At 62.3% G+C, this 27,554-nt stretch overlaps 5 protein-coding genes across 5 annotated transcripts; 2 read left to right on the top strand and 3 right to left on the bottom strand.

Annotated features, from left to right (window-relative positions):
• Positions 1-24: 24 nt before the first annotated feature.
• On the bottom strand, positions 25-3,828 carry CHLRE_06g256050v5 (uncharacterized protein). The gene is made up of 11 exons (XM_001696576.2): positions 3,454-3,828; positions 3,297-3,383; positions 3,109-3,180; positions 2,920-3,006; positions 2,662-2,753; positions 2,383-2,422; positions 2,060-2,237; positions 1,844-1,875; positions 1,571-1,708; positions 1,160-1,419; positions 25-1,021 (listed from the first exon to the last, which is right to left on the bottom strand). The coding sequence occupies exons 1-11, from the start codon at positions 3,526-3,528 to the stop codon at positions 784-786; spliced, it is 1,299 nt and encodes a 432-aa protein (XP_001696628.2). The 5' UTR covers positions 3,529-3,828; the 3' UTR covers positions 25-783.
• A 50-nt stretch (positions 3,829-3,878) lies between these two features.
• Positions 3,879-10,388, bottom strand: CHLRE_06g256000v5 (uncharacterized protein). The gene is made up of 13 exons (XM_043062700.1): positions 9,215-10,388; positions 8,983-9,048; positions 8,548-8,779; positions 8,175-8,339; positions 7,715-7,950; positions 7,423-7,510; positions 6,824-7,242; positions 6,499-6,569; positions 6,139-6,218; positions 5,483-5,975; positions 5,268-5,342; positions 4,508-5,094; positions 3,879-4,241 (listed from the first exon to the last, which is right to left on the bottom strand). The coding sequence occupies exons 1-13, from the start codon at positions 10,220-10,222 to the stop codon at positions 4,180-4,182; spliced, it is 3,582 nt and encodes a 1,193-aa protein (XP_042923406.1). The 5' UTR covers positions 10,223-10,388; the 3' UTR covers positions 3,879-4,179.
• Positions 10,389-10,491: 103 nt separating this feature from the next.
• CHLRE_06g255950v5 (uncharacterized protein) lies at positions 10,492-14,922 on the top strand. Its single transcript, XM_001696319.2, has 8 exons — positions 10,492-10,692; positions 10,816-10,923; positions 11,188-11,560; positions 11,818-11,928; positions 12,242-12,570; positions 12,798-13,090; positions 13,324-13,789; positions 14,339-14,922. The coding sequence occupies exons 1-8, from the start codon at positions 10,639-10,641 to the stop codon at positions 14,546-14,548; spliced, it is 1,944 nt and encodes a 647-aa protein (XP_001696371.2). The 5' UTR covers positions 10,492-10,638; the 3' UTR covers positions 14,549-14,922.
• Positions 14,923-15,261: 339 nt separating this feature from the next.
• On the top strand, positions 15,262-17,316 carry CHLRE_06g255900v5 (uncharacterized protein). The gene is made up of 2 exons (XM_043062699.1): positions 15,262-15,664; positions 15,889-17,316. The coding sequence occupies exons 1-2, from the start codon at positions 15,599-15,601 to the stop codon at positions 16,486-16,488; spliced, it is 666 nt and encodes a 221-aa protein (XP_042923405.1). The 5' UTR covers positions 15,262-15,598; the 3' UTR covers positions 16,489-17,316.
• A 43-nt stretch (positions 17,317-17,359) lies between these two features.
• CHLRE_06g255850v5 (uncharacterized protein) lies at positions 17,360-22,731 on the bottom strand. Its single transcript, XM_043062698.1, has 11 exons — positions 22,194-22,731; positions 21,773-22,078; positions 21,551-21,637; positions 21,285-21,457; positions 20,885-21,061; positions 20,408-20,593; positions 20,027-20,245; positions 19,616-19,856; positions 19,447-19,519; positions 19,117-19,248; positions 17,360-18,955 (listed from the first exon to the last, which is right to left on the bottom strand). The coding sequence occupies exons 1-11, from the start codon at positions 22,537-22,539 to the stop codon at positions 17,761-17,763; spliced, it is 3,135 nt and encodes a 1,044-aa protein (XP_042923404.1). The 5' UTR covers positions 22,540-22,731; the 3' UTR covers positions 17,360-17,760.
• Between the last annotated feature and the right edge of the window lie 4,823 nt (positions 22,732-27,554).

The following is a 27,554-nucleotide window of genomic DNA, read 5'->3' as shown; positions in this document are numbered from 1 at the left end:
TTGGTGGCACCAAGCAGTTAGCGCAGTGAGAAAGCTTACACCCAGAAGCAACCTGGGACCAGCAGGCTTACACCTGGGTCCTAGGAGCCGGGGAGAGAGTGTTCCTCCTGCCTCCCATCCTTTGGCCGCGCCTGATGCCGTCACGCTCTCGCGGCACACACGCTGTTGAATTTTGCTGGTGACAAAGCAACCGAGACAGACGCCCCCAGCCCGCAGGCAGTCATCGACCTGATGGCTTCAAGAGCTTATGCCCAGGGTCCGCACGCCGCCGCCCCTCTGCCAGTCAGCTGTTTGCAGGGTTGCGCCCGACACTCCATACTCCATACCGGCACCGACAGATCACTGTGCCAACCGAATAGCGTTGGAGTTATATGCACACCACCACCGTCACCTATCATAGTACGGTATCATTAGAGGCCATTACGGTATCACACGCCCCCACACGCTAGATAGTGCGAGTAAGAATCATGACGGGTGGAGTCTTCCTCCTTCCACCATCAATGTCCATCCTATGGCCGCGCCCGATTCCATCACGCAATCTATCGCGGCACGCTCTGAAGTGCCAAGTTGGAAACCGCTTCATAGACCCAGATCAGTAGTGTCGAACGGTGTCACTCGATGCTCGGACATGTTACCCACCATCCAGTCTTGGATACTATCCCCATGATGCTCAAGCATACATCCTCCCGGCCTGACACGCTCACATTCACCAAGTCATACATCTCACCAAGCCTCCGCCAAATGACCCAAATCTGTCCTGGCGCACCTGCTTCGCCCCACACATCAGCGCTTCGACACGCCCACCGGCACCAACGCAGTGCCGCTCACGCTGCCGCTGCGCTGGCCGCCCCCATCCGGCATCAGCGCCACCGCTACCGCGCCGCCGACCAGCCCCACCGCCGCACCCACGCGCAGCCACGTGCCCGCCGACCAGCTGCCCGGCCACCACCACCCCTGCCACTCCTCCGCCAGCAGGTCCTGCAGTGCCGCCTCCAGGTCTTGCAGCACCAGCGGGTGCGCCCTGTGCATGGTTAGCAGCCAGCCAGGGCAGATAGGAAGAGGGTAAGCGACTCAGCGACTCAGCACAGGGCAGCATGTCAGCAAATGACAATTGCTCGGCCCCTGCACAAGTGATCATTTGCATCGGGCTTGCACTCACGCGCCATCGTTGGCGTCGCCGGCCACCCGCTGCCGCGCCCGCAGCACCAGCCACGCCATCTGCGGCGCGGTGCGGCTCCATAGCCTCCGCACGAACTGGTGGACTTGGAACCCGAGATCCGTATCGGCCCGCTCATCGCGCGCGGCCTGCTGCAGCGCCCACAACAGCTGCGCCTGCACGGGCTGCTGGCCGCTGGACTGCAGGCGGTGCAGGAAGCCGTGCAGCATAGCGGCCAGCTGGCGGGTGCTGGGCAGGGCCGTCTGCGGCGTGGGAGGGACAGAGTCGGTGGATTGGGAAAGTGGAGTTCCAGGGGGACTTTGCCTCCCTCTGCGCTCCAGGGGCTCAGCAAATAAAAACACGAACACGAGCCTGCTGGATGGGCGCCGCGCGCCACCATCGCCCATGCCGTACCTTCATGCGGTGGCGGGCCGGCACATGGACCGGCGGATGCCACAGCAGCGGCGCGACGGTCACCACCACCGACACGCGCTCCTGCGACCAGGCCTGCGGCGCCGCCCGCAGCCGTTGCAGCTCGGCGCGGAGCGCCACCTGAGACAGCACAGCAGAGAGTGGCATTGCCACGAGGATGAAACCATCTCAGTGCACACGCGGTATGGTAGCTATCACACCAATTGAAGCGGGTGGCTTTTCATTAGAGCCCACGCAGAACGCATGCACGCACACCTGCATTCCTCGCGACAGCTCGTGCGGTTTGTCTGCGCAAACATTGAGAGAGAATGGACGTGGCAGAGCGGGGAGTTGTTGAGCGCCAAGGATGAGATCACTGCAAGGACTTGTGCAAGCAAGACACAACCATCACATCCGTGTATGGCACTGTAACACAACCTTAGGCAAAAGCGTTTAAGAGACTTTACCTAACATGCGGCACTCACTACTCACCCAGCAGGATGATGCACGGCTGCAGCTTCTTGGCGAGCGAGAAAGCAGCCGCCACCACGCTGCCGCCGCCGGACCACCAGCTGCCGAGCGCGCCCCAGCAGCACGCCGCCTTGTGGGCTGCCTCGAGCGAGTGCTTGTCCAGGTGCAGCACGGTAATGCCGTTTGTGCGCGCGACCTCCTGCATCCATCAAGGGGCATACCCATGGAGTACGTGAGACAAAGCAGTAGTCCGGAAGCATTACCGTACTCGCTGCCCTCGCAGCGGTTGCACGGGACCCTACACGTGCGGGAGGGACACATACTGCACCTCAGCGCACGCTTACCATGACCACCGACTTCTTGCCGGTCTGCACCGGTCCTTCGCTACAATACGTCAGCGGTTGGCAGCGGCGAATGCACCGGCAAGGTTTGCAGTCAGTGCGTGGAGCCACGGCAGATACAAGGAAGGGGCGAGTGTCGCTACGTCACTAACGCAGCCAAGCAAGCAAGCGTGTGATAAAGTTGCCGGGCGTCATATCACGTGAAAGAGTGATCAAGGCACTGATGTGATCGACATTGCAAAATTCCAGTGCACAACCGTGTTGCCCAAGTCAGGGACCCACATCAGCACCAGGTGGGGCGGCTCCAGGTGCGCCGGCATGTCTTGCGCCGCCAGCTGCTGGGGATGCCGCAGCGGCTGCACCACCTCGGTTTCCTGGACGCGGGCAAATGCATGTTGCGCGGCGTGTCGTCATAACTCATAAGGCTTAAGCAAGGCTGGATGGTGCACAAGCAGCGTACGCGGCCTGCGAGCACCCCGTGTCGCAACCCGTTGCAAATGGCGCCAAACTCCATGCACACCCTCTACTGTGCACACCCACCAGGCTCTGGATGAGGTCCGGGTCAGCTCCGAACACTCGCATGAGCGCCAGCTCGTCTTGGCCCTTCACACACGCCTCCAGGCACGCCTGCATGTGGAGAGGGGGTCAGGGGGGTTCACCCTAGCCCTGCTGCAACTTAGTATGCTTGCTTGTGCCATGCGGGTGATGACACTCTGACACGACCCGTACCTCCTCTGTGGTCAGTTCCAGGGGTCCAGCCGCTGCCGCCTTGCGTGCGATCTCCTCGGAGCATTCCTGCAGCTGCACGCAGCATGGTACAGTCAGGATGACGTGGTGGTATGCCATGTATCATGCACACATGAACGGGAGTGACTGCCCCGCATCGAGCAGCCTCTGCCCAGGCACCGGGCGCTTACCTGTTGATGCGACGCCATGAGGAAGTAGTGCTGCCACGCAGCCACACCAACAATGGCCACCGAGCCCGCTATCGTCCATAGAGTAGCCTGCTCGTCAGGTCGAGGCACAAGTTAACCATCTACATTTCGACCCATCCCTCACGGCATCAATCCTCACCCGGCCGATTTTCATCGCCGCTGTCGGGGCCGGCCCATAGCGATGCGGGAGTTTTTCCGGTACCCGTGTGTCCATGGCGCAGCGCATAATGCCTCGGACCGTCTCGACCATGCCCGCGAACGGGCTAACGTCAAGGCAAAGCATGTTTTCTTCAGCTTTTGTAAGCAGCTTCATAGTAACTACTGCATACGTTGAACAAAAGTATTCAACAGCAAGTGCAATAAGTACTCGTCAATCAATGGGGCACGCATCCATTACGAGAAGGCGAACGGCCGCAGCGACATGACTTGTACCCATAACCGGGGCGCCCCGGCAGCGGCAACCCACCCCCCACACTCAACCCCCCCTCCCGGCGAGCCGGATACTGTCGTTGTAGGACAGCTGGTGACACCAAGCAGTCGGCGCAGGTAAGCACAATGAGATGTAGTTAAACCAGCTTACATTCAGAACAACCCGGGATCGGAAGTTCCGGAGCGAAGCAGAACCGATGCATCACCCTACACTCAAACCGGGCCACATCGCACAGCGCATGGCACATCCCACTTTTGGTGCGACATCAACACAAGCATCAACACAAGCAGGACCAGTCCGACAAGGGTTCATCGCAAGCCTTGGGGAAACCGCCAGCACATGCAGCACGAAGCACATGCCACAACAACCCCTGAACTGCCTTGCTGAAGACCTGACCCGCAAACTCGCCCATCAATGACCTCCTCCTCAGCCCTGCTAGCGCTCCTTCTTGCCCTTCTTGTCTTTGCTCTTGTGCTTGCTGCTCTTCCGCGACCGACCTGAGGCGCAAGGGGGGGGGCGGAGCGAGGGGCAGGCGGGGGACCGCCCAGCAGCCGTAGCCGCAGCGGGCAGGGGCGTCAACAAGGGGCGGCTTGTCAGCAGCACACAGCGACACACCCATCACACCCAGACGTCTAGCTAGGCATGGAACGCAAACAACAACACACGACGTGCCCCCGTGGCCGGCATAGCAGTTAACGCTACATGCCGCATGGACGCATAGACATGACGCAGCAGTGGGGTGGGGCAGCACGCAAGGCCGTACCTTCGTCTCGTGAGCGGCTACTACCGGAATCCGAGTCACTACCAGAACCTGATGCTGACGACGCCACGTCCTCCCGCCGCCGCTTCTTGTCCTTGTCCTTCTTCTCCTTCTTGCCGTTCTTCTCCGAGCGGCTCTTGCCCTCGTCCCGGCCACGCTCCCGCTCCTTCTCCCGCTCGCGAGACCGTGACCGTGAGCGGCTAGAGCGTCGGCGCTCCCGGTCCCGGTCCCGGCCGCTGCCCTGGCGCTCAAGCTCCCGCTCGCCGCGACCGCGGTCGCTGCCGCCGCCGCTGCGGTTTTTCCGGTCCCGACTGCGGCTGCGACTGCGGCTCGGGGACCTGCTGCGAGAGGGCCGCCGTCGGGTACGATCCCGGCCTCGGTCCTTGTCCCGCTCGCGCTCGCGGTCGCGTTCTCGCTCGCGTTCCCGCTCGCGTTCCCGCTCACGTTCCCGCTCGCGTTCCCGGGCCCTCTCCTTCTCGCGCTCGCGTTCCCGCTCGCGCTCCCTGTCGCGGTCCTTACTGCGACTGCGGCTGCGCCGGTTGCCCCCACGGCCCTTGCTGCGGCTGCGGTCGCGGCGGCCGCCACGGTCCCTGTGTGTGCACCGATGGAGCCCGTGCACTGGTGTGAGCATGTCGGCTACACATGCTTGGAAAAGGAAGCAAAACTCTGGCTACCAACTACATGCCCTGCGCTTCACGTTCCGGGCGTCACGCAAGCCTTCAGCCAGCCTTGATTAAAAATAGGCCACAGTTGGCACACGCACCTGCTTCGGCTCCGACTCCGCGAGCGAGACCGAGATGCGCGGCCCCTACTGCGGCTGCGACTGCGCCTCCGGTCCCTGCAGCGGTAGGCAACGAGGACAGGGACAGGCGGCATGAGCCAGCAAGTCTTGCTTCGCACGTCCGCATGACAGGGCTGTCTGATTGCAGGCAGCGAGATACACCACTACCGCACACTCTGCGCCCAGCACCGCCATACCTGCTGCGGCTGCGACTTCTGCTGCGGCTGGGTTTCCGCCGCCTCGCCTTCTCATCTCGAGGCTCCGACTCCTGGGGCTTGGAGATCTTCGTGCCCGAGCCCGCCTCTTCCCGTGGTTTTGCCTGCGCGTGAGCGGCAGCGGCCGCGGCAGCCTCACGCGCAGGCGCAGTCGGCGCAGCAGCAACCACAGCTGGCACAGCGGCTGCCGCGACGGGCGCAACATGGCCAGCACCTGCCGGAGGAGCCGCAGCAGCAGCCGCGTGCGCGCCCGCCTCCGCCGTCTTCGCGTGCGACACCTCAGCCGCTGCGTGCGCTGGCTGCGGCGCGGGGGATGCGGCCACCACGGTCGCCGCGGGGCCTGCAAGCGGCGCCGTAACCGCCGCTGCCGCTGCGGGCTGCAGCGGCTGCAGGCGGTCCTCCAGTGACGCAAGCTGCGCCTCGCCGGCGGTGACCTTGCGGCCCTCAGCCACCAGGCTGTAGCGCGGCGCCTCGCCTGCGGCCGGTGGATGGGTGGTGCGTCACATGGGATGGCCGGGTGTCAGGAGCCAGGGGCTTGGGAAGCCAGCAGGCGGCGACATTCATGTGGCTCCGCCCATGAGCGCGCACGCCCCTCTTAATTGTAAGCTGCAGGAGCGGCCGTCTCGTGTGCCACGCACCTGGCGCGGCGGGCGGCAGCGCCGCAATGACCTTGGCGGGCAGCCGCGTGCCGTCGCCCTCGCGGCCCAGCAGCCACACACTGCGCCGTGCCACCAGGGTGTATGTATGTATGTATGTATGTATGTATGTATGTATGTATGTATGTATGTGTGTGTGTGTGTGTGTGTGTGTGTGTGTGTGTGTGTGTGTGTGTGTGCGGGTGCACGGGGGTATGACGCGGTGGGGCCGCTGGCAAGATGCTACATATGCACTAAATCTCCGACACAGCGACAGCAATACTCACGTTCTGCGACATCTCATGCAGACATGCTTGCTGCCCGCAACCATCCGCCCTGCCGCAGCCCCGGCCCAGCACCTACCTCTGTCCCTTGGAGTACAGCGGCTGGCGCTCGGGCTGGGGCGGCGCCGCGGCCGGCGGCTTGTCGATCGCCTGCACCGGACCCGAGACATGGGTATAGGCGCGAGACACCCCCACACGACACACAAACAGTGTCAGCAGGAAGTCACACACACAATGTGGCGGGCAATGCCGAATATGTGTATCGCCGTGTGCACTAATATGCGGTCAGGCCAACGCAGTCCAGCGGTGGAATGCCTAGTGTGCACCGGACAGCCACCCACTCTGCCAGCCCGGCCACCCAGCCTAGGCCCCCTCCCCAAACGCACACGCACACACGCGCGCACCTGGGGCTGCACCCGGGAGTCCGCACCAACCGCCCCGGTCACGTCACGCCGGGACCCAGCCAGGGCCTCCGACGTCTCAACGCGCCTACCCGCACCGCTGCCGCCGTCACCAGTGCCAGCCGCGCCACCGTTGTTGCCGCCTGCAGCCGCCGTCGCCGCAGCACCAGTAACTCCATCACCAGCCTTGCCACTCGCGTCCCCAGCAGCCGGCTCCTTGCCACCCGCCTCCCCGTCCTGGTCCTTGTCCTCCTCCTCATCGGACCCGTAGCCCAGCCCCAGCAGTCCGGCGCCGCCGCCCTCGCCGTCGTCGTCGTCCCCGCCCGCCACCAGCGCCGCGCCCGCCTGCAGCTTGACGGCGCCCTCCGCCGCCGACTTCTTTGCGGGCGCTGTCTCCGCGTACACCTCGCGAGCCACCTCCTCTGCGATACAGGCCGGGTGGAGCACAGGAGGGCGGTCAAGACGGCGGCTGAGGCAGCAGGAAAGGCTCAACGCCATCCCTGCTGCGTCTGAGGGCGAGGATGACGGCGTCGAACGAGAAAGTGCCTTTCTTTCCAAGCAAGTACACACGCACACACACAGACACACATACACGGTCTCACCGAACAGCGCGTCCGTGACCTCGAGCAGGATTTGCGTCAGGTTGGTCTTGATCTCGCGGTTCACCACCTCCTGTCGGATGGCCGCGTCCTGCAGGGCCGGCGGTGCGGGGGCGGCGGCAGGGGCAAAGGGTCCCGAGCGCGTCAGGCAGCACACCACCAGTCATCAGCTGGGATTCGATCTGACTGGCTGGCCAGCAACCGAGGTGTAAGCGGCACGCTTTCGTACAGGTATGCCTGGTCAGCAGCCCCACTACTGACACTGACACCAGGGCTCCCCGCCCTCCCGCCGCACCTCCTCGTCATCCTCCTCCGACTCCTCCTCCGACTCCTCCCGAGCACCGGCCTTGCCGCCCGCCTTGCCCTTGCCGCCCGCCGGCTCCTGGCCCTGGTCCTTGTCCGGCCCGCCCCAGCGGCTGCCGCCTCCAGGCGCCTCCGTGAAGTGGCGCTTGGGCTTGGCCGCCGCCTTTCCGGCTCGGTCATCGTCGTCGTCATCGTCCTCATCCTCATTGTCGCTGCCTTTCTTGGCGCCTGGCGACATGGACCCCAGCACATCACGTATAAGGACACTCAGGCGCGGGTGCGGCACTGGCACACGCCCTTCACGGCGCCACGTGGGCCACACCGCCACCGCCTCAAGACTGTGCGATCCCCCGTGCCGCACGTCCCACGCACAACCCCCCATTCCAGCCCAGACCACTCGAACCCGTGCAGCCGGACAGCAGGTACGCGCCCTCGCAGCCCCCCAGACTCACTAGCAGCCGCCGCCGCCACCTGGCGCTTCAGCAGCTCCTGGCGCAGCCACTCCGGGATGTGACGCCCACTGCCGCCGCCGGTTGAGCCGCCGCCGCCGCCGCCTGCTGACGCGGGGCTGACCATGCCGCCCATCACGCCCATCATGCCCCCGGCACCCGACACGTCTGGCCGGCAGCGAGCAGCAGCAGTGGCAAAGAGGTGGGCGAGGAGGTATAGTGGTGTTAGAAACGGTGTTGTGGAGTTTGTGGGCCTCAGTGAGGGGCCCCTGTCCACGCAAGACCACACACAGCACGAAGGATTACGGTCACCAGCACCCGAGCACCCTTGTCTGTGGAACCCCAGCCCCCAGCCGCCAGCCCCGCCCTCACCCACCTAGCCGCCCCGGCATGTAGCCGCCGTGTGCGCCCGCCGCCGCCTGGCCGCCCATGGCCATCATGTGCGCGTGCTGCTGCGGGTGCGCGCCCATCATGGCCATCTGCTGCTGCTGGGCCGCCATCGCGTGCTGCTGCGGGTAGGCACCGCCGTACCCAGACGCCGCCGCCGCCGCCGCCGCCGCGTGCTGGTGCTGCATCATGTTGGCGCCCGCGCCGCCGTACGCGCCCGCCTGCGACCATGCCAGATACCCGGGTGGCACACATATGTACGGGTCGGGTTGGGGCGGTTGACGGGGACGGGTGTTACAGGCGCAACCCGGTCTGCATGCCTAGACCTACACACGCTGTGTTGGGGCGGCTGCCTGGCCGGGCCCACGCCCCTCGTTGGGCGCCACACTCCTTTTCCTTCTTCTGATGCCCCTGCACCACGCACCTGGCCGCCGTACCCATCTGCCCCGTAGCCGTACTGTTGCTGCTGCCCGTCCATAGCGTAGCCGTACTGCATGTGGGGGCGAGCACACAAAGGGGCAGCGGGTTCCACGCGCAGTTCAGCCGCATCAGTGCTTCCCTCATGCCTGAAACAAGCCTTGTCGCGAGGGACGACCCCCATCCTCCCTGTCACAAACATGAAACAAACACACACAAACACACACGCACGCACGCACCTGGCCGTATCCGTACGCCTCGTGGCCCTGCTGCCCCGCCGCCGCCGCCGTGCCGTAGTAGTACTGGTGCTGGTAGTAGGCCTGCCACTGCTCCATGTAGGCGGCCTGCTGCTCAGGCGTCATGCTGTCAAACGCCTGCTGCTCCACCGCCTCGGGCGCAGCCTCCTGCTGCTGTTGCTGCTGTGAGGCCTGCGCGTTGCTGGCATGGCTGCCCGCGGGCTCAGGTGGCGGCGGGGGCGGCGGTGGAGGGGCGCCGCCGCCGTCGGGGTCTTGTCGCGGCGGCGGTGGCGGAGGCGGCGGCACGATCCCCGCCATGCCACCGCCGCCTTGCAGGTGCTGCCCGGAGTGTGATTGTTGCAATTGCTGGTGTTGTTGCTGCTGCTGCTGCTGCTGCTCTTGTTGTTGGGGCTGCTGCTGGCCCCGCGCCGCCCGTTCCGCCAGCATTTGCTTCTGGTACGTCGTGAGGGGCTGTTGCTGCGGCTGCGGCTGCTGCGGAGGCTGCTGCTGCTGTTGCTGGTACTGTTGCTGCTGTTGATACTGGGCCTGCTGTTGCAGCTGCTGATGCTGGTAGTCTGCTGCTGCCTGCTGGGCCTGCTGCTGCAGCTGCATGTGCTGCTGCCCCGGGTCCTGCGGCGGCGCGGGAGGAGCCTGCTGGAAGGACCCTATGGGCTGCGCAGGCGCGAAATGCCCGGCCTGCATCCCGGCCTGCGCCAGGTGAGCCTGGTGCTGCTGCATCATCATGCCGTGTTGCTGCTGCTCCATCGTGCCAGGCATTTGCTGTTGCGGATTCTGCGGGTGCAGAAGGATTTGCTGCGGCAAACCCTGCATGCCTTGAGGCTGCTGGATGATTACAAATGGCGGCTGCATCATATGTTGCATGTTCATTATGGGCGGTGCCATTCCGGAAGGCATTCCGCCCCCGGACGGGTCGGCCATTGCCCCGAAGTTCGCGCCAGGGCCGTGCGCATAGCCATGCGACGGTGGTGGCGGAGGTGGTGGCTGATTCATCTCTAACTTGTTCTTCAGCAATGATCAGTTCAGGGCAAGGCGCAGTTGCTGCTTCCCTGCTGCTCGGGGCTCAGCGACCTTGAACTGCACGAGTCTTGTCATGCTGCTGATAACTACAAATGAATGCGCTCTACATGCAGCCATGCGTTCTAGGCAACGGCCAAGCGACATAGAACTATGCCATGCAGCTGCCGATGGTTCCGAAGTCAAGCCATTTTGCCCTGTTAATAGATGACCTTGCTTTGCTGTACAATTGATAAGCTTATATGTCACATCGCGTGGACTATCAAGCACGCGCGGAGACAGCTCAGAATCCGTTCACAGCCGACGGGCCGTTATTTGTAGGTTCCTTTTACTTCCTACATTCTGCGTGTATTTCTCACATCTAAACAAAAACGTGACTGTCAATTGGTAGAATGAAGCAGAAGAAAAAGCAGCGTATTGTCTACAAGCAGGATGCCGCCTCAAAGGTATGCTAATTGACTATCTTGGCAACATATGGATGCATTAGAAGCGATGCCGGGATATTATGCAGGCCGCAACGACAGAAGCCCGCCGCCAGCCGAACCCTCAAATGCGTGTCTGCGCCGCAGGCTGCCGAGCTGGAGGAGTTTCTGTTTGGAACGAAAGAGGATCCCACTGCCCTTTTTGAGCGCGAAAAGGAGGAGGGCGAGGAGACCGTCGCCGAGCTCATAAAGCAGGCAGGTGGCGGACTCCCAGGGTTGGCCGGGTGCCGGTTGCTGACATCTTCTGCTACGTACGGGGCTTGCGCGGCCTGTGTGCAGACGCGTGTTGTACATGGGGTGGGCTCTTACGACAACCTGGGGTTTTGGCACGGCTTACGGTCCACGGCAAAGACGTAGCGTGCCGGCTGCATGCCTGGCTGAATACCGTGCTTAGCGCGGGCACTGCGCTGACGTGCTGGTGTGTATCTACTGTGCGCGCATTCACAACCATGGCTGCAGGCCACACGCGGCGGCGGCTTGCTGCACGACTCGGACCTGTTCTTTGAGGACACGCGCGGCGAGGGTGGCAGCAGCAGCGACGGCGACAGCGATGGCGGGCCGGGAGCTGCTGGCAGCGACGACGAGGAGGAAGCCGATGGCAAGGCGGCGGCAGCTGGCGGCAAGGAGGGGAACGAGGAGGAGGAGGAGGAGGAGGAGGAGGCTGACGGCGTGGCGGGCAGCTCTGGGGAAGAGGAGGACGACGGGGCTGAGGAGGAGGCGGTGAAGGCGCGTGTGCGCAGCTCGGAGGGCGCTGGCACTTCTTCAGGGCGTGGCAAGCAGCCGGCGGCGACGGCAGCAGCAACCACGCAGGGCTCTAGGCCAGGCCGGCCAGGTGCGTGACAGGCGCTTGGCGGGATGGCTGGCTGGCTGGCGGGTGGGCAGTTGGGCGCGGCTTGCAGGAGGGCTGGAGGGTGGCTCCAGGGAGCTCCCCGCATAGGAAGGCGCCCCACCTGCCTCAGGCGTCGCGGTGCTGACACCAAGTGGTGCACTGATTGTGGCCGCCTTCTGCGCCCTGCTTTGCCCCACCGAGACCTAGGCGTTGGGCTCGCGCACATATACCTACGCCCTCCCCTGCGCTCATGCTTACAGGCCGTGTGGCTGTGTGGGCTGACCCGGACGACGCCACCCTCAGTGTGGACGTGGCCAAGGTGAACCGCCTGCGCAAGCTGCGCAAGGACGACAAGCAGACCACCATGGACGGTGAGCGGGCAGGCCGGCAGGGGGTGGCACGGGAGGTCAACAGGACGGTACAGCGGCAAACGAGGCGGCGGCGGAGTGCACGCCACGCAGGATGACATGTTGTGTATGCGGACAGACAGACGCAAAGCGCGGGTGCCATGATGGATCTGAGGCCTACAGCCTGCAGCGCGCTGCGAGCTCGCCCGCTCCCTTCATTCCCGTGCCACCTGCACCTCACCCTTCACGATGCTGCACGCCGCTGCGCGCCTATCTGGCACCTCCTGCACACAACAAACCCTACATCACGTTAACCACCCATCCCACCTCATTGCAGGCGCCGAGTATGAGGCGGCTCTGCGCAAGCAGCACCAGGCGCTCAACCCGCGCACCTCGTGGGCAACCCGGAAGGCGAAACAGCAGGAGCAGAAGAAGCGGCGCGGCGAGGACTCGGAGGAGGACGAGGAGGACGCGGAGGAGGCGGAGGTGGCGGCGGAGGCTGAGGCGCTGCTGGCGCGCGCCGGTGGGCTGACGGAGCGGCGGGCGGGCGGTGCCTCCCGGCGGCTGCCGGCCGGCCAGATCGAGACGACCCGGCTGAAGGACGCCAACCAGCACGGCCCCAGCGAGGCGGTGGTGCAGGCGGTGCAGTTCCACCCCAACGGCCAGGTCTGTGCGACGGGCAGCCGGGCGCAAGGGAGGGAGGAAGGGAGGGGGCACATGCGAAAGGGAAAGGTGCAAGGAAGGTGTGGGTGAGGATGAGGCAAATTCAGCACCACACACTTCGCGACATGTTTGTTGCCTCCCCTCCCTTCACAGACCTTGCGTCTGCTTCCCGTCCCTCCCGCCTAATTTCCCACCCGCCCACGTGCCACGCGCTCCTCCCCCGCCTGCAGCTGCTCCTGACTGCCGGCCTGGACAAGAAGCTGCGGCTGTTCACCGCCGACGGCCTGCGCAACCCGCTGCTGCAGGCCGTGCACCTGGACGACCTGCCGGTCACCGCAGCCGCCTTCGCGCCCTGCGCCGCCAGCCCGGGCGCCGCCGCCGCCGCTGCGGACCGGGTGGTGCTGGCGGGGCGGCGGCCGTTCTTTTACGTGTTCGACATGGGCGCCGGCCGCGTGGAGCGGGTGCTGGGGCCGGCGGGCTGCGGGCTCAAGAGCCTGGAGCACTTCGACGTGTCGCCGCCCAGGTGCGCGTGCATGCATGTGTGTGTGGGTGTGTGTGGGGTGGGGGGGTGGGGGGCGGGAGGGGGCAGCGGGCTAACAACAGCGCGGGGCGGTGCCGTAGAATATCCTGCAGTACTGCAATCGCGCGGCGGACCTCAACCCATGTGCGCGGCATTGTTGTGCGTCCTTCCCATCCGCACCGCACACCCCCACACACGACCCGCCTCTTCCTGCTCCTCCGCCGCCTCCCGCGCAGCTCCTCGGCCTTTGGCTCGGAGCCGCTGGTGGCGTTCACGGGCGACGGCGGCTCCATCCCGCTAGTCAGCCTGCGCAGCCGGCAGTGGGTGGCCTCGCTGCGCATGAGCGGCAACGTGCGCGCGCTGGCCTTCACACACGACGGCTCGGAGCTGCTGTCCACCGGGGACGACGGCGCGGTGCACGTGTGGGACCTGCGCACGCGCCGCTGCCGCCTCGTGTTCGCGGACTCGGGCAACATCGGCGACGCCAGCAGCCTGGCGCTCAGCGCGGACGGGCGCTGGATTGCGACGGGCGCGGGGTCGGGTGTTGTGAATGTGTACCGCAAGGCGGAGGTGGAGGAGGCGGCGGCACGCGCCGCGAGCGCGGGGCTGGGCGGCGGCGGGCGTGTGTCTGTGGCTCCCGCGCGCGAGCTGATGAACCTGACGACCAATGTGGACACGCTGCGGTTCAGCCCCGACTCGCAGGTGAGCGCACGCGTGTGTGTTTGTGGTTGGGGGTGGGGGTTGGGGTGGCCATTATATTCCAAAGACCAACGAATAGGTTCCATCAGGGGCAAGGGCACGATGAAATGGCAGCGCCGGTTTGCGAGGGACGACGGTAGTCAGTTCTGGCAGAAGGAAACTCGCAAAGTAGCGAGCGCGACCCCGCGCTCTGCTACTATACCGAGCCCACCGCCCATGCAGCCCATGGGCCCCAATGAGCAAACAGACACACGCTACGCCCCTTCGGGGCCCACAACAACGAATACTCCGAGCGCAGGAAACCTTGGTTTCCGACAACTCGCTGCGCTCGAGCGGAAACCACCAGGTTCCATGCCCCGGCTGGCGCGTACGGACTGTGACTCTTGCCGCGCCTTCTCAGCACGGGTCGAATGACAAACGTTGGCACAGTGGCTCGTGTCTGTCGTTGATGTCGGATACAAACGTTGGCGCAGTGGCTTGCTTCTCCTCTCAAAGCTGACGGCCCCTTCCTCCAACCCTGCGCCCCACCCCCTCGCTGCACGCTGCCCTCAGATGCTGGCTGTGGCCTCCCGCATGAAGCGCGACGCGCTGCGCCTGGTGCACCTGCCCTCGCTCACCGTCTTCTCCAACTGGCCCACGGGCCGCTCACCGCTGCACTACGTGCACAGCCTGGACTTCAGCCCGCACTGCGGCCTGCTGGCGGTCGGCAACGCCAAGGGCCGCGCGCTGCTGTACCGCCTGCACCACTACCAGCAGGCATAGAGCGGGCGCGCGCGCGGCGAGGCAGAGCGCGTGTGCAGCGTTGCGGGGGTAGGGGGTGGGTGGGTGGGTCTGGATTAAAGAAGGGCGGCCAGGTGCAGGCAAGGAAAGATGGATGCAGGTGTATCAGGACGTATTGTAGGTGCAGGGCAAAAGGCTTGCTGGTGGATGCTTTGCAGGGTCCGCGATTGTGTGAGGTCAGTGTAAGGGGGCCTGCCGCTGGATTTGTGGCACGGTCGGCGTGGAGGAGTCGTGTGGGGGAAGCACAGACGTCCCTAGTGTAGGTCGTAGCGGCTCAGGAGTAAGTCCGCAGTAGCTGTGAATGTAGCGACCGCGTAGCGAAGGCCAGGTCAAGGCACTTGTAACGGCTTGACTCCGAGCTCGTTTGGCGGCATCACGGAGTGACAAGGGTTTGAAAGGCTGGCTCAGCAGGCAGCAAGATACCGACGACACACACGCATTCCTCCTTATAATGGATGCAAATGCCAGTCAGTTTTGGACGGGTGCAAATTGAGCGAGTAGCCTGGTTCAGGCCTCGCAAGCTCGTTCATCCAGTGATGGGTTAAATAAACGATAATAGTCGAATCACATGGAGAACCTTGCACTTCTATCTTGGCTGTGGCGTAAGAGTCTGGATCGGGTCCGGATAACACGCCTGGTACCATGTATGCGCCGGCGCCCTCCTTTTAGCCATATCCAGTTATAAATTTTTATTAGAACACCTGTAGCAGCTGAGTTTACATCACAGCGCAGCAGCGCGGATTCTCTGGCCGCACACTCGGCTACTTGCACCTCCGCGAGGAGCGCCCGGGCTATTCCCGGACAGCCGTTGTGGGCCTTAATGTAGCTGAGGTTGAAGGAAGAGTATCTGGCTTGCTCGCCGGGCCGTTTGCCGCAGGAGGAAACACCGCGAGTTTTCGCGGGACGATTGATGGGCGTTCCCTGCAAGAGCACCAGCTAGCCGGCCTGTACGCCACTAAGAACTAGTTAAAGGTACAACAGGAGTCAAGGAGGCGCGCTCGTTAGGGACTCTCAAGACCAGGTCCTCAGAGGATGGACAACGCGCATGGCCTGAATGCGCGACTCGACCCTGCGCTCGTGACCCTGTGGCTAGGCCAGGTAAATTGCTCACGACACAAACAAGGTTAGGTGCCTACGCTTTTAGAGTCGCCTCACCACCAGCACACCTCGCCAGTCCCGTCCCTACCAGTATCCTGCCTGGACGTCCCCACGTCCCCCAGTCCCTCGTCCCCCCCCCCCCGCCCACGTCCCCCAGTGCCTCGTCCCCCCTGGCTTCAACCTTTGCTTCCGTGCTTGCCACTGCCCCTATCTCTCCAACGCAGGATCCGCCCATGGTGTTTATCCCGTGCATGCGGCAGTACGGGTACTGGCTGGCGGGCATACTCAACGCCGCCGCCGCACTGGAGTTCCTCACCTCGATGCCCACCACAATAATAATGCCGCCGGGCGAGACCGCCGCCGCCAGCGAGGCGCAGCGGGTGGCGCACTGCCGGCTGTTCACACTGACGGCCGTGATTAAGTTCACACCCGGTCTGCACGCGCAGCGGGCGTGGCTGCAGGCTATGGAGGAGCTGTGCAGCCGCACGGGCCCGGGCGGCCGCCGCTGGCTGGCCTTCATCCTGCGGCAGCTCCTGCCCGCCGCCGCTGGCAGCCCCGTCACAGTGTGGGTTGCCAAGACGCGCCAGCTGCTGGAGAAGCTGCGCAGTCTCTTTGAGGCTGAGGAGGTGGGTGTGGCGGGCGGCGTTGTCAGTGGCTTTGAGGCGGCCATGGCGCACACGTACCAGGGCATGCGCGAGCAGGCGGCGCTGTGCGCTGACGCACCAAACCGGCTGCAGCAGCTGCACTGGCTGCTGGAGCCACCCGCGCCGGTGCCGGACGTGGCACCGGCGGTGGATGGCGTTCTGGTGGCGGCAGCGTCATGAAGAGCAGGGGAGGGCGAAACTAGCTGACGTTGGACCACCGCGTGTGGCTTGGAGTTGGGAGAACGTGATTATTGTACATCGTACGGGTAATGTGACTCATGGTGGCGGGTGGCCATGGTGCGTGGCTTGCATGCGTGGGCCGCATGGGGCGCCAATGCAGCCCTTTTGTCGGGCCAAGGCCCGGCGGTACGTGCCGCGTTGTGGGTTTGGTGGGCAGTGGACTGGTCCTGTGTCCCATGACAGGCCAGGGGGGACGTGTACGGTCCCATGTACGGTAGTTGAGTTGTGTGATCTTGTGAGTCAGGTCATGGCGGTGCCACCTGCAGGCCACATACAGGCAAGCATTCAGGTATGTACTCCTTGAGAGTCTTGGCCGAATTCTTCCTGTTTTCAGGCGTGTGCTTGTATGTGCGGGGGGTGCGTGTGTGTGGCGGGGGGTGGCTTTGCCTAGTGCTCGCGAGCGTGCTGAAAGACTGCCCGACAAATTGCGTGGTTGAGCAGGTGGTAATTGGGGAGGACCCTTTTTGATCAGGATGCGTCGAAGCTTGATCCCACTAAATTTATTGGAGTGGGTTCCTGAGGCCCTAATGCCTTTAGTACATAAACATGCGTCAATGGGCTGCTGAATGTGTTGAGGGCGCGGGACAGGGCAGTTAGCAAGTGGATCCAGGGGTCGTATCTTGTTTGCGGGGGAATGTCTTGACCCAGACATTCCTGGCCTCTGGAGCGGAAATTTTTGTCAAGGGGGTAGACAAACAGGCCCCCAAATCCACGATTTTTTTGTCTAGACAAAGTGCCTTTGTGGAAGCCATGTAAAATGTCTAGACATCTTGACATGTTGCAATTTCGCTTTTTCGCAACTGTAAACGGCGGCTTTTGTATCTGTTTCACGCAGTGCAACACTAATGAACAAGTCCAAATGCGATCATATGCACAGGCATGTCGCAGCGCGTTTCCCCAAGCAACTCTGAGCCTTCGCTTGCCTGCGCGGCGTACATGCTATACCTGCTAACTGCTTGCTGTCACCGAAGTGCCGGGGCCAAAGCCATGACCAGTCACAGTTCTACCGCACATACACACAGGCAGAGCGCCATCGCGGCCTAACCGCTTCCAGTTTAGTCATCTTCACACGTCGGCACACACCCTCGTGCATCGAATCCCCAATACACTATCGTCCCTTCTTTCAACGTTTCAATCATACACAATCGTATCGGGTATGTATTTGCTAGATGGACCGCTTTCAAAGAATTCAAACGTTCGTATGCCAAATTATTAGCACGAGACATCCACATTCTGAACGGCCTCCTCCTCAGCCTCCTTCAGAAGTGCCTTGACATCAATCTCACACACACGATGCTTCACACGGGACGGGCGGGCGTTGTGGCTGCTGCGCTGGGGCACGCGGCCAAGCTTTGCAGCGAACTTCTGAACTGCAGGCCCCAGCAGCGTTGCATCAAACTCAGCATACGGGGCAAGGGAGACACCAGCCACAGGCCGCTGCTGGTACGCAATTGGTGGGCCCACAAGGCGCACACGCATCAGTACGTCAAGGGTGCCAAGCTTCATGCTTGCCCGGCCAGGCGTCTTGATGTCATTCATCGCGCTGAAGCCACGCTCAACTTCTGCCGTAGATGGCTGCAGCACAAGCATAATCTGCACCAGGACAGTGAGCTCACGGCCCATGCCAGACAGCCACGACAAGAGCCTCTCATAGAACGGCCTCGCCTTCATAACATCACCACTCTTCTTCTGCTCCTTTGCCACTGCAATCAGGCGCGCCCGAGCCATCACCCACTGGTCAACTGCCAACAGGCAATCATCACCCAAGACGGGCTTAAAGTGCTGTGCCAAAGCGGCCACCTCTTCCTCGCCATACTTCGGCACACCGGAATCAGCAGCCAATGCACGGGGGCCCAGCACCCCAAACTTTGCAGCCACTGAGACATCAGCGGGGAATCGCATTTTGATGTTCTCAACCAGCTTCTTGACCATGCTGCTGAGAGCAAGCTTGCTGCGGAATAGAGTCTGAGGGAAAGCCGCCCAGCTCGGTGCCGTAGGTGCCGTGTCATCATCGTCGCTGCCAGACTCCGCTGTCGTGTCAGTGTTGGTGTCAGAGCCGTCATTGTCGCTGTCAGACTCCGCTGTCGTGGTGGCGGTGGTGGTGGTGGCAGGCGCGATCGTCGTGGGAGGGGTTGTCAGCACCATCTGGTGGCCGTGGAACACGCCATCCTTCGCTGCAAGGTCCTTGATCAGGGCCTGGATGGGTGCCGTAAAGGATGGAGGTGCGTTCGACGTCTCGCCCTCCTTGTGGTAGGTGTAGGCGTTGATCAGGTGCCGTAGCCCTAGTTCCAGGTACTGATGCACGTCAACGAGGGCGAGATCACTCTGCTGGAACCACTTGCTCAATTCCGCTGTTGCAGCCAGAACTCCGTCAATGCAGGTGATGAGCAGGAGGTTGTCCACCTGCCTGCAGGTGTGAAATAGCATGTGGTAGTGATCGCGTTTTAGTCCAAGACAGGAACGCAGTCACGGACACACATGCAGCGGACATACGCACTAGAGCACGAGTGCGCGCCCACGCCTACTTGCACACGCTTGCATTCCTGACATCCCAGGGCATCCACACACCTGAGCCACTCGTAAATCTCGGCCGCGGCCACATCCTTCTTGTCCTTCTTCCGCTCATTGAAGAAGGCAAGCAGGATCGGGTAGGTAATCTTGATCCGCCTCACACACTCAGACCGGGAAAGCCACCGAACCCTGCGTAAGTTTGCGCAGTGTGCAAGCGGGATGTATATCAACCCCTCAGCCTCAGCAGCAGGTAGCACGCAGCTTGTGAAGCCGTCTCACCCTACTCCACAGGCTAGGCTACCGCCGTCCACACACCCACATACACACTTACACCCACACACCAGCGCACATGTCAGCAGGTAGCAAGGCACGACGTGTGCGGCTTACGTGTGCGGCTTCAGGATCTTGTATGCCTTCGCCTTCCTTTCCTTGTACATGTCGTTCAGAGCAGCGGTTCGCACTGTAGGACACGGTGTGCACAAGTTACAGCAATACATCAAAGAAGCCATTCACTCACAACTCGCCACACAACAACCACTAGCGCGCCCAAGCGCACCTGTCGAGGTCTTGGCGTAGTTGTAGATCTTAGAGAGCATGTTGTCCACCTTGACCAGGGCAGGGAACTCCTTGAAGAAGTCCGCACAGGCCAGAGCCAGTCGGTGCGCAGCGCAGTGGCTAGTCAGGACGCAGGGCCAATCCGTCTTGATGCGGGTCGCCACTCCACAGTGCTTCCCAACCATAACGTTGGCACCGTCACTGGTAAAGGCGACAAGCTTACTCCAATCAATCTTGCTCTCCTGTACGTAATTGGTTGCAGCAGGCACACGCGGGGGAGCAGAACACACAGCTCAGCACACACAGCCGACACTGTCCGCACGTCCGTGGCTCTACATGCATGATCTGTCCCTGCGTAACCGCACAATCTACTGCTCGAGAAGGCCACGTGTTCACACTGTTAAGAACGCACCGTGAACACCTCCTTGAGCCTGTCATAGATGTTCACGGCCGTGGCACCATTGTTCATTGCCTCCAGTTGCAGAAACTCAGTCTTGATGCTGTCATCGGGCGCCACGTATGTAATGTACACGGCCAGGTTGTGCGAAACAGTGCGGTCAGTAGACTCATCAATCATCATGGAGATGACAGGAGATGCCCTGATGTTCTTGAGTTGTTCCTCTGAAATTGCCTGCGCAGATCGCGGGTTGTCAGTCGTTAGCATGCGCACCGGTATACTTGGCGAGGGTATGATACAAGGACAGCACCAGCATCCAAGCAATGCATACCATCACGCCAAAAACGAACCCAATCCCGTAAGCTCCCGCCACAGCTGCATATGTTCAGGTCTTACCTCAGACAGGCAAGCCAGCATTTCCGACGCTTTCTCCGCGGTGTGGTATGGACCGGAAATAGTGATACCACTGCCGCATGCCTTGGACGCATCGCATTTTCGGCACGTATGCGCCTTGCAGTCATGCTTGCAGTCAGCGCAGTTCGCAGCCTGGAGTTTGACCATCTTCACATAGTGGGTCAGGGGCTGCGAGCAAGCAGGAAGGGTGCACGTTGTAACGTGTCAGCCGATAAAGATGCAGCCGAACGCCATGCCTGTTGTACATGCCGTATGCATACACTACAGCACACTACGCCCACTAGTACCGCTTACCAAATGTGCCACAAACGTTGCTACACCACCACACACCAACACACCACAAACGTTGCTACACCACCACACACCAACACACCAAACGAACACACACCAGCACGCACGCGCGCCGCGCCCACATGTGCGCCATGCACAATTGCCCACGCGCCGCGCTCACAAACGCACCATGGCATCCTTGCCGCAGGCGTAGGCCGAACGGATTAGGCTGCACAGCGTTGGGTTGAGCTTGACCTTCTGCTTCTCGACAATGTTGGACATCTTCGTGTGGTTCTTAGCCGCGCCTATAACGTCCAGATGGTTCTTGGAGAGAAGGTGCTTGTTGAACAAAGTCATGTTCATGACCTGCAGCAGAACACAAGGGATTTGCAAGCTTACGCAAGCATGCGGGGAGGCGGCTGGGTAGCAGGTCCTGTCTTAGCTGTCAGGCTGCAGCTGTAAATGGGTACCCCAGACGGTGCGCCGCAGTGCATGCGCTTGCTTGCGTGCAGTATGCGCACACCCCTAGTCTCTCCTAATCCGGCTCACACGCTGCATTGCCAGGCTACATGGTTGCAAGCACACTCACTTTGTTGCCGCCCTTGGTCCAAACAGAGGCCTTCGCACCGGGGTGCTTCATGCAGGCAAGGCACAAGAACGTGCACTCAGGAGTCCTGACGAAATTGTGCCCGATCCCATTCCAACGGCTGGTGTTCTTGATGTTGACGAACTTCGCAATACGCACTGATTCATTATTCCAATCTGCAAGCAGGTGGAGTGTCTCGGTTAGTAGCAGGTGACCAGTATGCCCTATGCGTAAAAAAGAAGCCCGCACGCTCGTGCATCGAAGCTTACCGATGGCGCCATGGCCGCAGGCATTGCGGCCACGCTTCGTGCCCATGTCTGCAACCTTGTCGTTTCCATCGTCTTCGCTAGCCTCAACTGCATATCAATGCGACATGGTGTTCAGAAGCCAGTAAGGGCATGCACGAATACGTAGCACGTAGGAAGGCACGAAGAGCAGGCAAGAAGCAGGAAGGAGACAGGAACTGGCAGTAGGCCATGAGGCTAACTCACCGTCATCCATGTCGCTTTCGTTGTCAACATCAACAATTGGCGGGGTAGCAGGAATCGACGACCCAGGGCCACCGGCGGCGGCCGCGAGCGACTCCTTTACGGTGGCGGGCTTGGCAGGGGGTGTGGCGCTGGTCTCGGCAGCGGGCGCGGCGCTCTTGGCAGCAGGCGCGGGAGCGGGCGCGGCGCTCTTGGCAGCGGGCGCGGCGCTCTTGGCAGCGGGCGCGGCCGCGGGCACGGCGCTCTTGGCAGCGGGCGCGGCGGTCTTTGCGGCCTTGGCGGTGGGCGCCACAGTGCGAGTGCCAGCGCCTGAGAGGTGAGAGGGAGAAGGCAAGGGAGGCACAGGTTGAGACCAGGCCACCCAGAACGGACAGGGCCTTCCAGTTGATGATCACATTATTTCTGCACCCAGCCACCAGCTTACCGCGCGCGGCCGACATCAGCATGGCACTGATGGTGCGCGCCTTTGCCACGGCCTTGGGAACCGGCGCCGTCTTCACGGGGCCCGCCTCATCGTCACTGTTCGTCAGGTCCATGACGATCTGTGACTCAGCGGGCTGAGCAGCCTGCTCCGTGCGCTTTTGAGCCCCGTCCTTCAGGGGGGATCCCGCAGTTGCGAAAGCCACAGTGCCGGTCACTGCAGTTTCAATCCTAGCCTTCTTAGTGACCTTGGTAGAAGGTGAAGGCGACAGCGACGCCGCTAAGACAGCGGCGTAGGTGCGCGCCGTAGGCGCCATGGCGGTCTTGCCCGGAGTGTTAGAGGTGGACATGCTGTGTAGAGTTGCGTAAGAAAAGATAAATACTGTATACAACTGTGATAGTAACGAGAACATGCAAATATAATGGAAGTTTGGATTCTTGATTGCGAAGCCCGATCATGCAGCATGATACGCAAATTATCGGGCAGTAAATGTGCTCATTCCTTTCACGTACTTCACAATGTGCTTTAAGCAGCTCCATACTTGAGATTTCTCATACTGGACATGGACATGCCCAGGACATGCAAGCGTGCGCGTAGTACACCTCGCAATGAACACGATGTGACTGATCCATTCGGCTACATGGGGGCAGTGCAGCAAGGCGGACACGGGGCGGAGTTGGCAAGGCAACCGACCGCATCGACACGGACGGAGCCAACTGCGCTTGTCAGCAACCCGGATGAGAGCAGGATTGGTGCAACGGCGTCACCCATTATGGCCCATTGTGCTGTTGAAGATGTCGGCCAGGTAATGTCTGGCAACTGTACGATACGCCAGGATGCCTTAAATGTAGTCTTGCGTGTAGTCTTGCGTGTAGTCCCCTCCCTTCACTCCGTCTGCGTCTGCGTGTATATCGTTTGCTGCGCGCATTCATGGACGCTTGCGTGTGCAACACATGCTATGCGTCACGTGTGTTCAAATGTCAAGGTGTGGTGCGTGTCATGCCTCCAACTTCCTGCCCCGCCATTGCGCCTTGACTTGCCATACACCTCGCGTACCGTGCGCAGGAAGAATGGCGGCCATACGACAACAAGTATGAATGCAGCAGGACTGGTATTGTGCGGAGGAGACAAGACGGAGGGGCAATTGCAGTGCGCATGCTCAGGGGAAAGCCATGGGTTTACATAAATAGAAAGTCCGTTCAGTTGAGCACTGTTATGGAGGCCTGTTGGAATGACGCATAGGCCGCTCAGAGTTTCAGGACCTGCTTGTTGTAGGAACTTCAAGGAGTGAAAGGGGCTGCAATAGCCTTTGCTGCTGGCTGCAACACGCATGGTGTGAGCGTTATGCAGCCTCTGCTGCTGGGAGGGGCACTGGGTGCGCAGGCGGTGTCAGGAGCCGTAAGCAGGGACCGGGCCGCGACGCGCCCATCCGCACGGGGCCTGTAGGTTGATGCGGTATGCCTGGCGTGTAGAACGCGCGCGCAAACACATGGTACCATGTGATTACAGCGCTGGAAGCTTGGGGAGTCGCTGGTGGGGGCCGTATGCAGCCTCTGCTGCTGGCAGCCGTAAGCAGGGACCGGGCCGCGGCGCGCCCATCCGCACGGGGCCTGTCGGTTGATGCGGTATGCCTGGCGTGTAGAACGCGTGCCCCAACACATTGTACCATGTGATTACAGCGCTGAAAGCTTGGGGAGTCACTGGTGGGGGCGGAATGCAGCCTCTGCCGCCGGCAGGGGCACTGGGTGCTCAGGCAATGTCAGGAACCGTAAGCAGGGACAGGGCAGTGGCGCGCCCATCCGCACGGGGCCTGTCGGTTGATGCGGTATGCCTGGCGTGTAGAACGCGTGCCCCAACACATTGTACCATGTGATTACAGCACTGGAAGCTTCGGAGTCGCTGGTGGGGGCGGTATGCAGCCTCTGCCGCCGGCAGGGGCACTGGGTGCTCAGGCGATGTCAGGAACCGTAAACAGGGACAGGGCAGTGGCGCGCCCATCCGCACGGGGCCTGTAGGTTGATGCGGTATGCCTGGCGTGTAGAACGCGCGCGCAAACGCATGGTACCATGTGATTACAGCGCTGGAAGCTTGGGGAGTCGCTGGTGTGGGCCGTATGCAGCCACTGCTGCTGGCAGCCGTAAGCAGGGACAGGGCAGCGGCGCGCCCATCCGCACGGGGCTTGTCGGTTGATGCGGTATGCCTGGCGTGTAGAACGCGTGCCCCAACACATTGTACCATGTGATTACAGCGCTGAAAGCTTGGGGAGTCACTGGTGGGGGCGGAATGCAGCCTCTGCCGCCGGCAGGGGCACTGGGTGCTCAGGCAATGTCAGGAACCGTAAGCAGGGACAGGGCAGTGGCGCGCCCATCCGCACGGGGCCTGTCGGTTGATGCGGTATGCCTGGCGTGTAGAACGCGTGCCCCAACACATTGTACCATGTGATTACAGCACTGGAAGCTTCGGAGTCGCTGGTGGGGGCGGTATGCAGCCTCTGCCGCCGGCAGGGGCACTGGGTGCTCAGGCGATGTCAGGAACCGTAAACAGGGACAGGGCAGTGGCGCGCCCATCCGCACGGGGCCTGTAGGTTGATGCGGTATGCCTGGCGTGTAGAACGCGCGCGCAAACGCATGGTACCATGTGATTACAGCGCTGGAAGCTTGGGGAGTCGCTGGTGTGGGCCGTATGCAGCCACTGCTGCTGGCAGCCGTAAGCAGGGACCGGGCCGCGGCGCGCCCATCCGCACGGGGCTTGTCGGTTGATGCGGTATGCCTGGCGTGTAGAACGCGTGCCCCAACACATTGTACCATGTGATTACAGCGCTGAAAGCTTGGGGAGTCACTGGTGGGGGCGGTATGCAGCCTCTGCCGCCGGCAGGGGCACTGGGTGCTCAGCCGATGTCAGGAACCGTAAGCAGGGACAGGGCAGTGGCGCGCCCATCCGCACGGGGCCTGTCGGTTGATGCGGTATGCCTGGCGTGTAGAACGCGTGCCCCAACACATTGTACCATGTGATTACAGCACTGGAAGCTTCGGAGTCGCTGGTGGGGGCGGTATGCAGCCTCTGCCGCCGGCAGGGGCACTGGGTGCTCAGGCGATGTCAGGAACCGTAAACAGGGACAGGGCAGTGGCGCGCCCATCCGCACGGGGCCTGTAGGTTGATGCGGTATGCCTGGCGTGTAGAACGCGCGCGCAAACGCATGGTACCATGTGATTACAGCGCTGGAAGCTTGGGGAGTCGCTGGTGTGGGCCGTATGCAGCCACTGCTGCTGGCAGCCGTAAGCAGGGACAGGGCAGCGGCGCGCCCATCCGCACGGGGCCTGTCGGTTGATGCGGTATGCCTGGCGTGTAGAACGCGTGCCCCAACACATTGTACCATGTGATTACAGCACTGGAAGCTTCGGAGTCGCTGGTGGGGGCGGAATGCAGCCTCTGCCGCCGGCAGGGGCACTGGGTGCTCAGCCGATGTCAGGAACCGTAAGCAGGGACAGGGCAGTGGCGCGCCCATCCGCACGGGGCCTGTAGGTTGATGCGGTATGCCTGGCGTGTAGAACGCGTGCCCCAACACATTGTACCATGTGATTACAGCACTGGAAGCTTCGGAGTCGCTGGTGGGGGCGGTATGCAGCCTCTGCCGCCGGCAGGGGCACTGGGTGCTCAGGCGATGTCAGGAACCGTAAACAGGGACAGGGCAGTGGCGCGCCCATCCGCACGGGGCCTGTAGGTTGATGCGGTATGCCTGGCGTGTAGAACGCGCGCGCAAACGCATGGTACCATGTGATTACAGCGCTGGAAGCTTGGGGAGTCGCTGGTGTGGGCCGTATGCAGCCACTGCTGCTGGCAGCCGTAAGCAGGGACAGGGCAGCGGCGCGCCCATCCGCACGGGGCCTGTCGGTTGATGCGGTATGCCTGGCGTGTAGAACGCGTGCCCCAACACATTGTACCATGTGATTACAGCACTGGAAGCTTCGGAGTCGCTGGTGGGGGCGGAATGCAGCCTCTGCCGCCGGCAGGGGCACTGGGTGCTCAGGCAATGTCAGGAACCATAAACAGGGACAGGGCCGCGGCGCGCCCATCCGCACGGGGCCTGTAGGTTGATGCGGTATGCCTGGCGTGTAGAACGCGTGCCCCAACACATTGTACCATGTGATTACAGCACTGGAAGCTTCGGAGTCGCTGGTGGGGGCGGAATGTAGCCTCTGTTGCTGGCAGCCGTAAGCCGGGACAGGGCAGCGGCGCGCCCATCCGCACGGGGCCCGTCGGTTGATGCGGTATGCCTGGCGTGTAGAACGCGTGCCCCAACACATTATACCATGTGATTACAGCACTGGAAGCTTCGGAGTCGCTGGGGAAACGGCATACCAAGCCGCTGCCCACCAGGCCGCACATGCAACCGTCCAAAATCACACGCCCAGCAATGCCAGCCCATGCCTCTTGCATCGCCCGCGCCCTCCAGAATGCTTGACGCCCTGCATGCGTCCCTAGCAGTACAAGGTTTGCCATGACACACGCATGTTGTCAGGCGGAGAAACCGCAGACAGGGCATTCCAAGCCGCTGCCCACCACGCCGCCCATGCAACCGTCCAAAATCACACGCCCGGCAATGCCAGCCCATGCCTCTTGCATCGCCCGCGCCCTCCAGAATGCTTGACGCCCTGCATGCGTCCCTAGCAGTACAAGGTTTGCCATGACACACGCATGTTGTCAGGCGGAGAAACCGCAGACAGGGCATTCCAAGCCGCTGCCCACCACGCCGCCCATGCAACCGTCCAAAATCACACGCCCGGCAATGCCAGCCCATGCCTCTTGCATCGCCCGCGCCCTCCAGAATGCTTGACGCCCTGCATGCGTCCCTAGCAGTACAAGGTTTGCCATGACACACGCATGTTGTTAGGCGGAGAAACCGCAGACAGGGCATTCCAAGCCGCTGCCCACCAGGCCGCACATGCAACCGTCCAAAATCACACGCCCGGCAATGCCAGCCCATGCCTCTTGCATCGCCCGCGCCCTCCAGAATGCTTGACGCCCTGCATGCGTCCCTAGCAGTACAAGGTTTGCCATGACACACGCATGTTGTCAGGCGGAGAAACCGCAGACAGGGCATTCCAAGCCGCTGCCCACCACGCCGCCCATGCAACCGTCCAAAATCACACGCCCGGCAATGCCAGCCCATGCCTCTTGCATCGCCCGCGCCCTCCAGAATGCTTGACGCCCTGCATGCGTCCCTAGCAGTACAAGGTTTGCCATGACACACGCATGTTGTCAGGCGGAGAAACCGCAGACAGGGCATTCCAAGCCGCTGCCCACCAGGCCGCACATGCAACCGTCCAAAATCACACGCCCGGCAATGCCAGCCCATGCCTCTTG

This window comes from Chlamydomonas reinhardtii, chromosome 6 (assembly GCF_000002595.2).
Source record: "Chlamydomonas reinhardtii strain CC-503 cw92 mt+ chromosome 6, whole genome shotgun sequence".
In the NCBI taxonomy this organism is placed as follows: Eukaryota; Viridiplantae; Chlorophyta; class Chlorophyceae; order Chlamydomonadales; family Chlamydomonadaceae; genus Chlamydomonas; species Chlamydomonas reinhardtii.
Note: the sequence above shows the minus strand (reverse complement) of the source record. Positions and strands in the feature narration are given on the sequence as shown.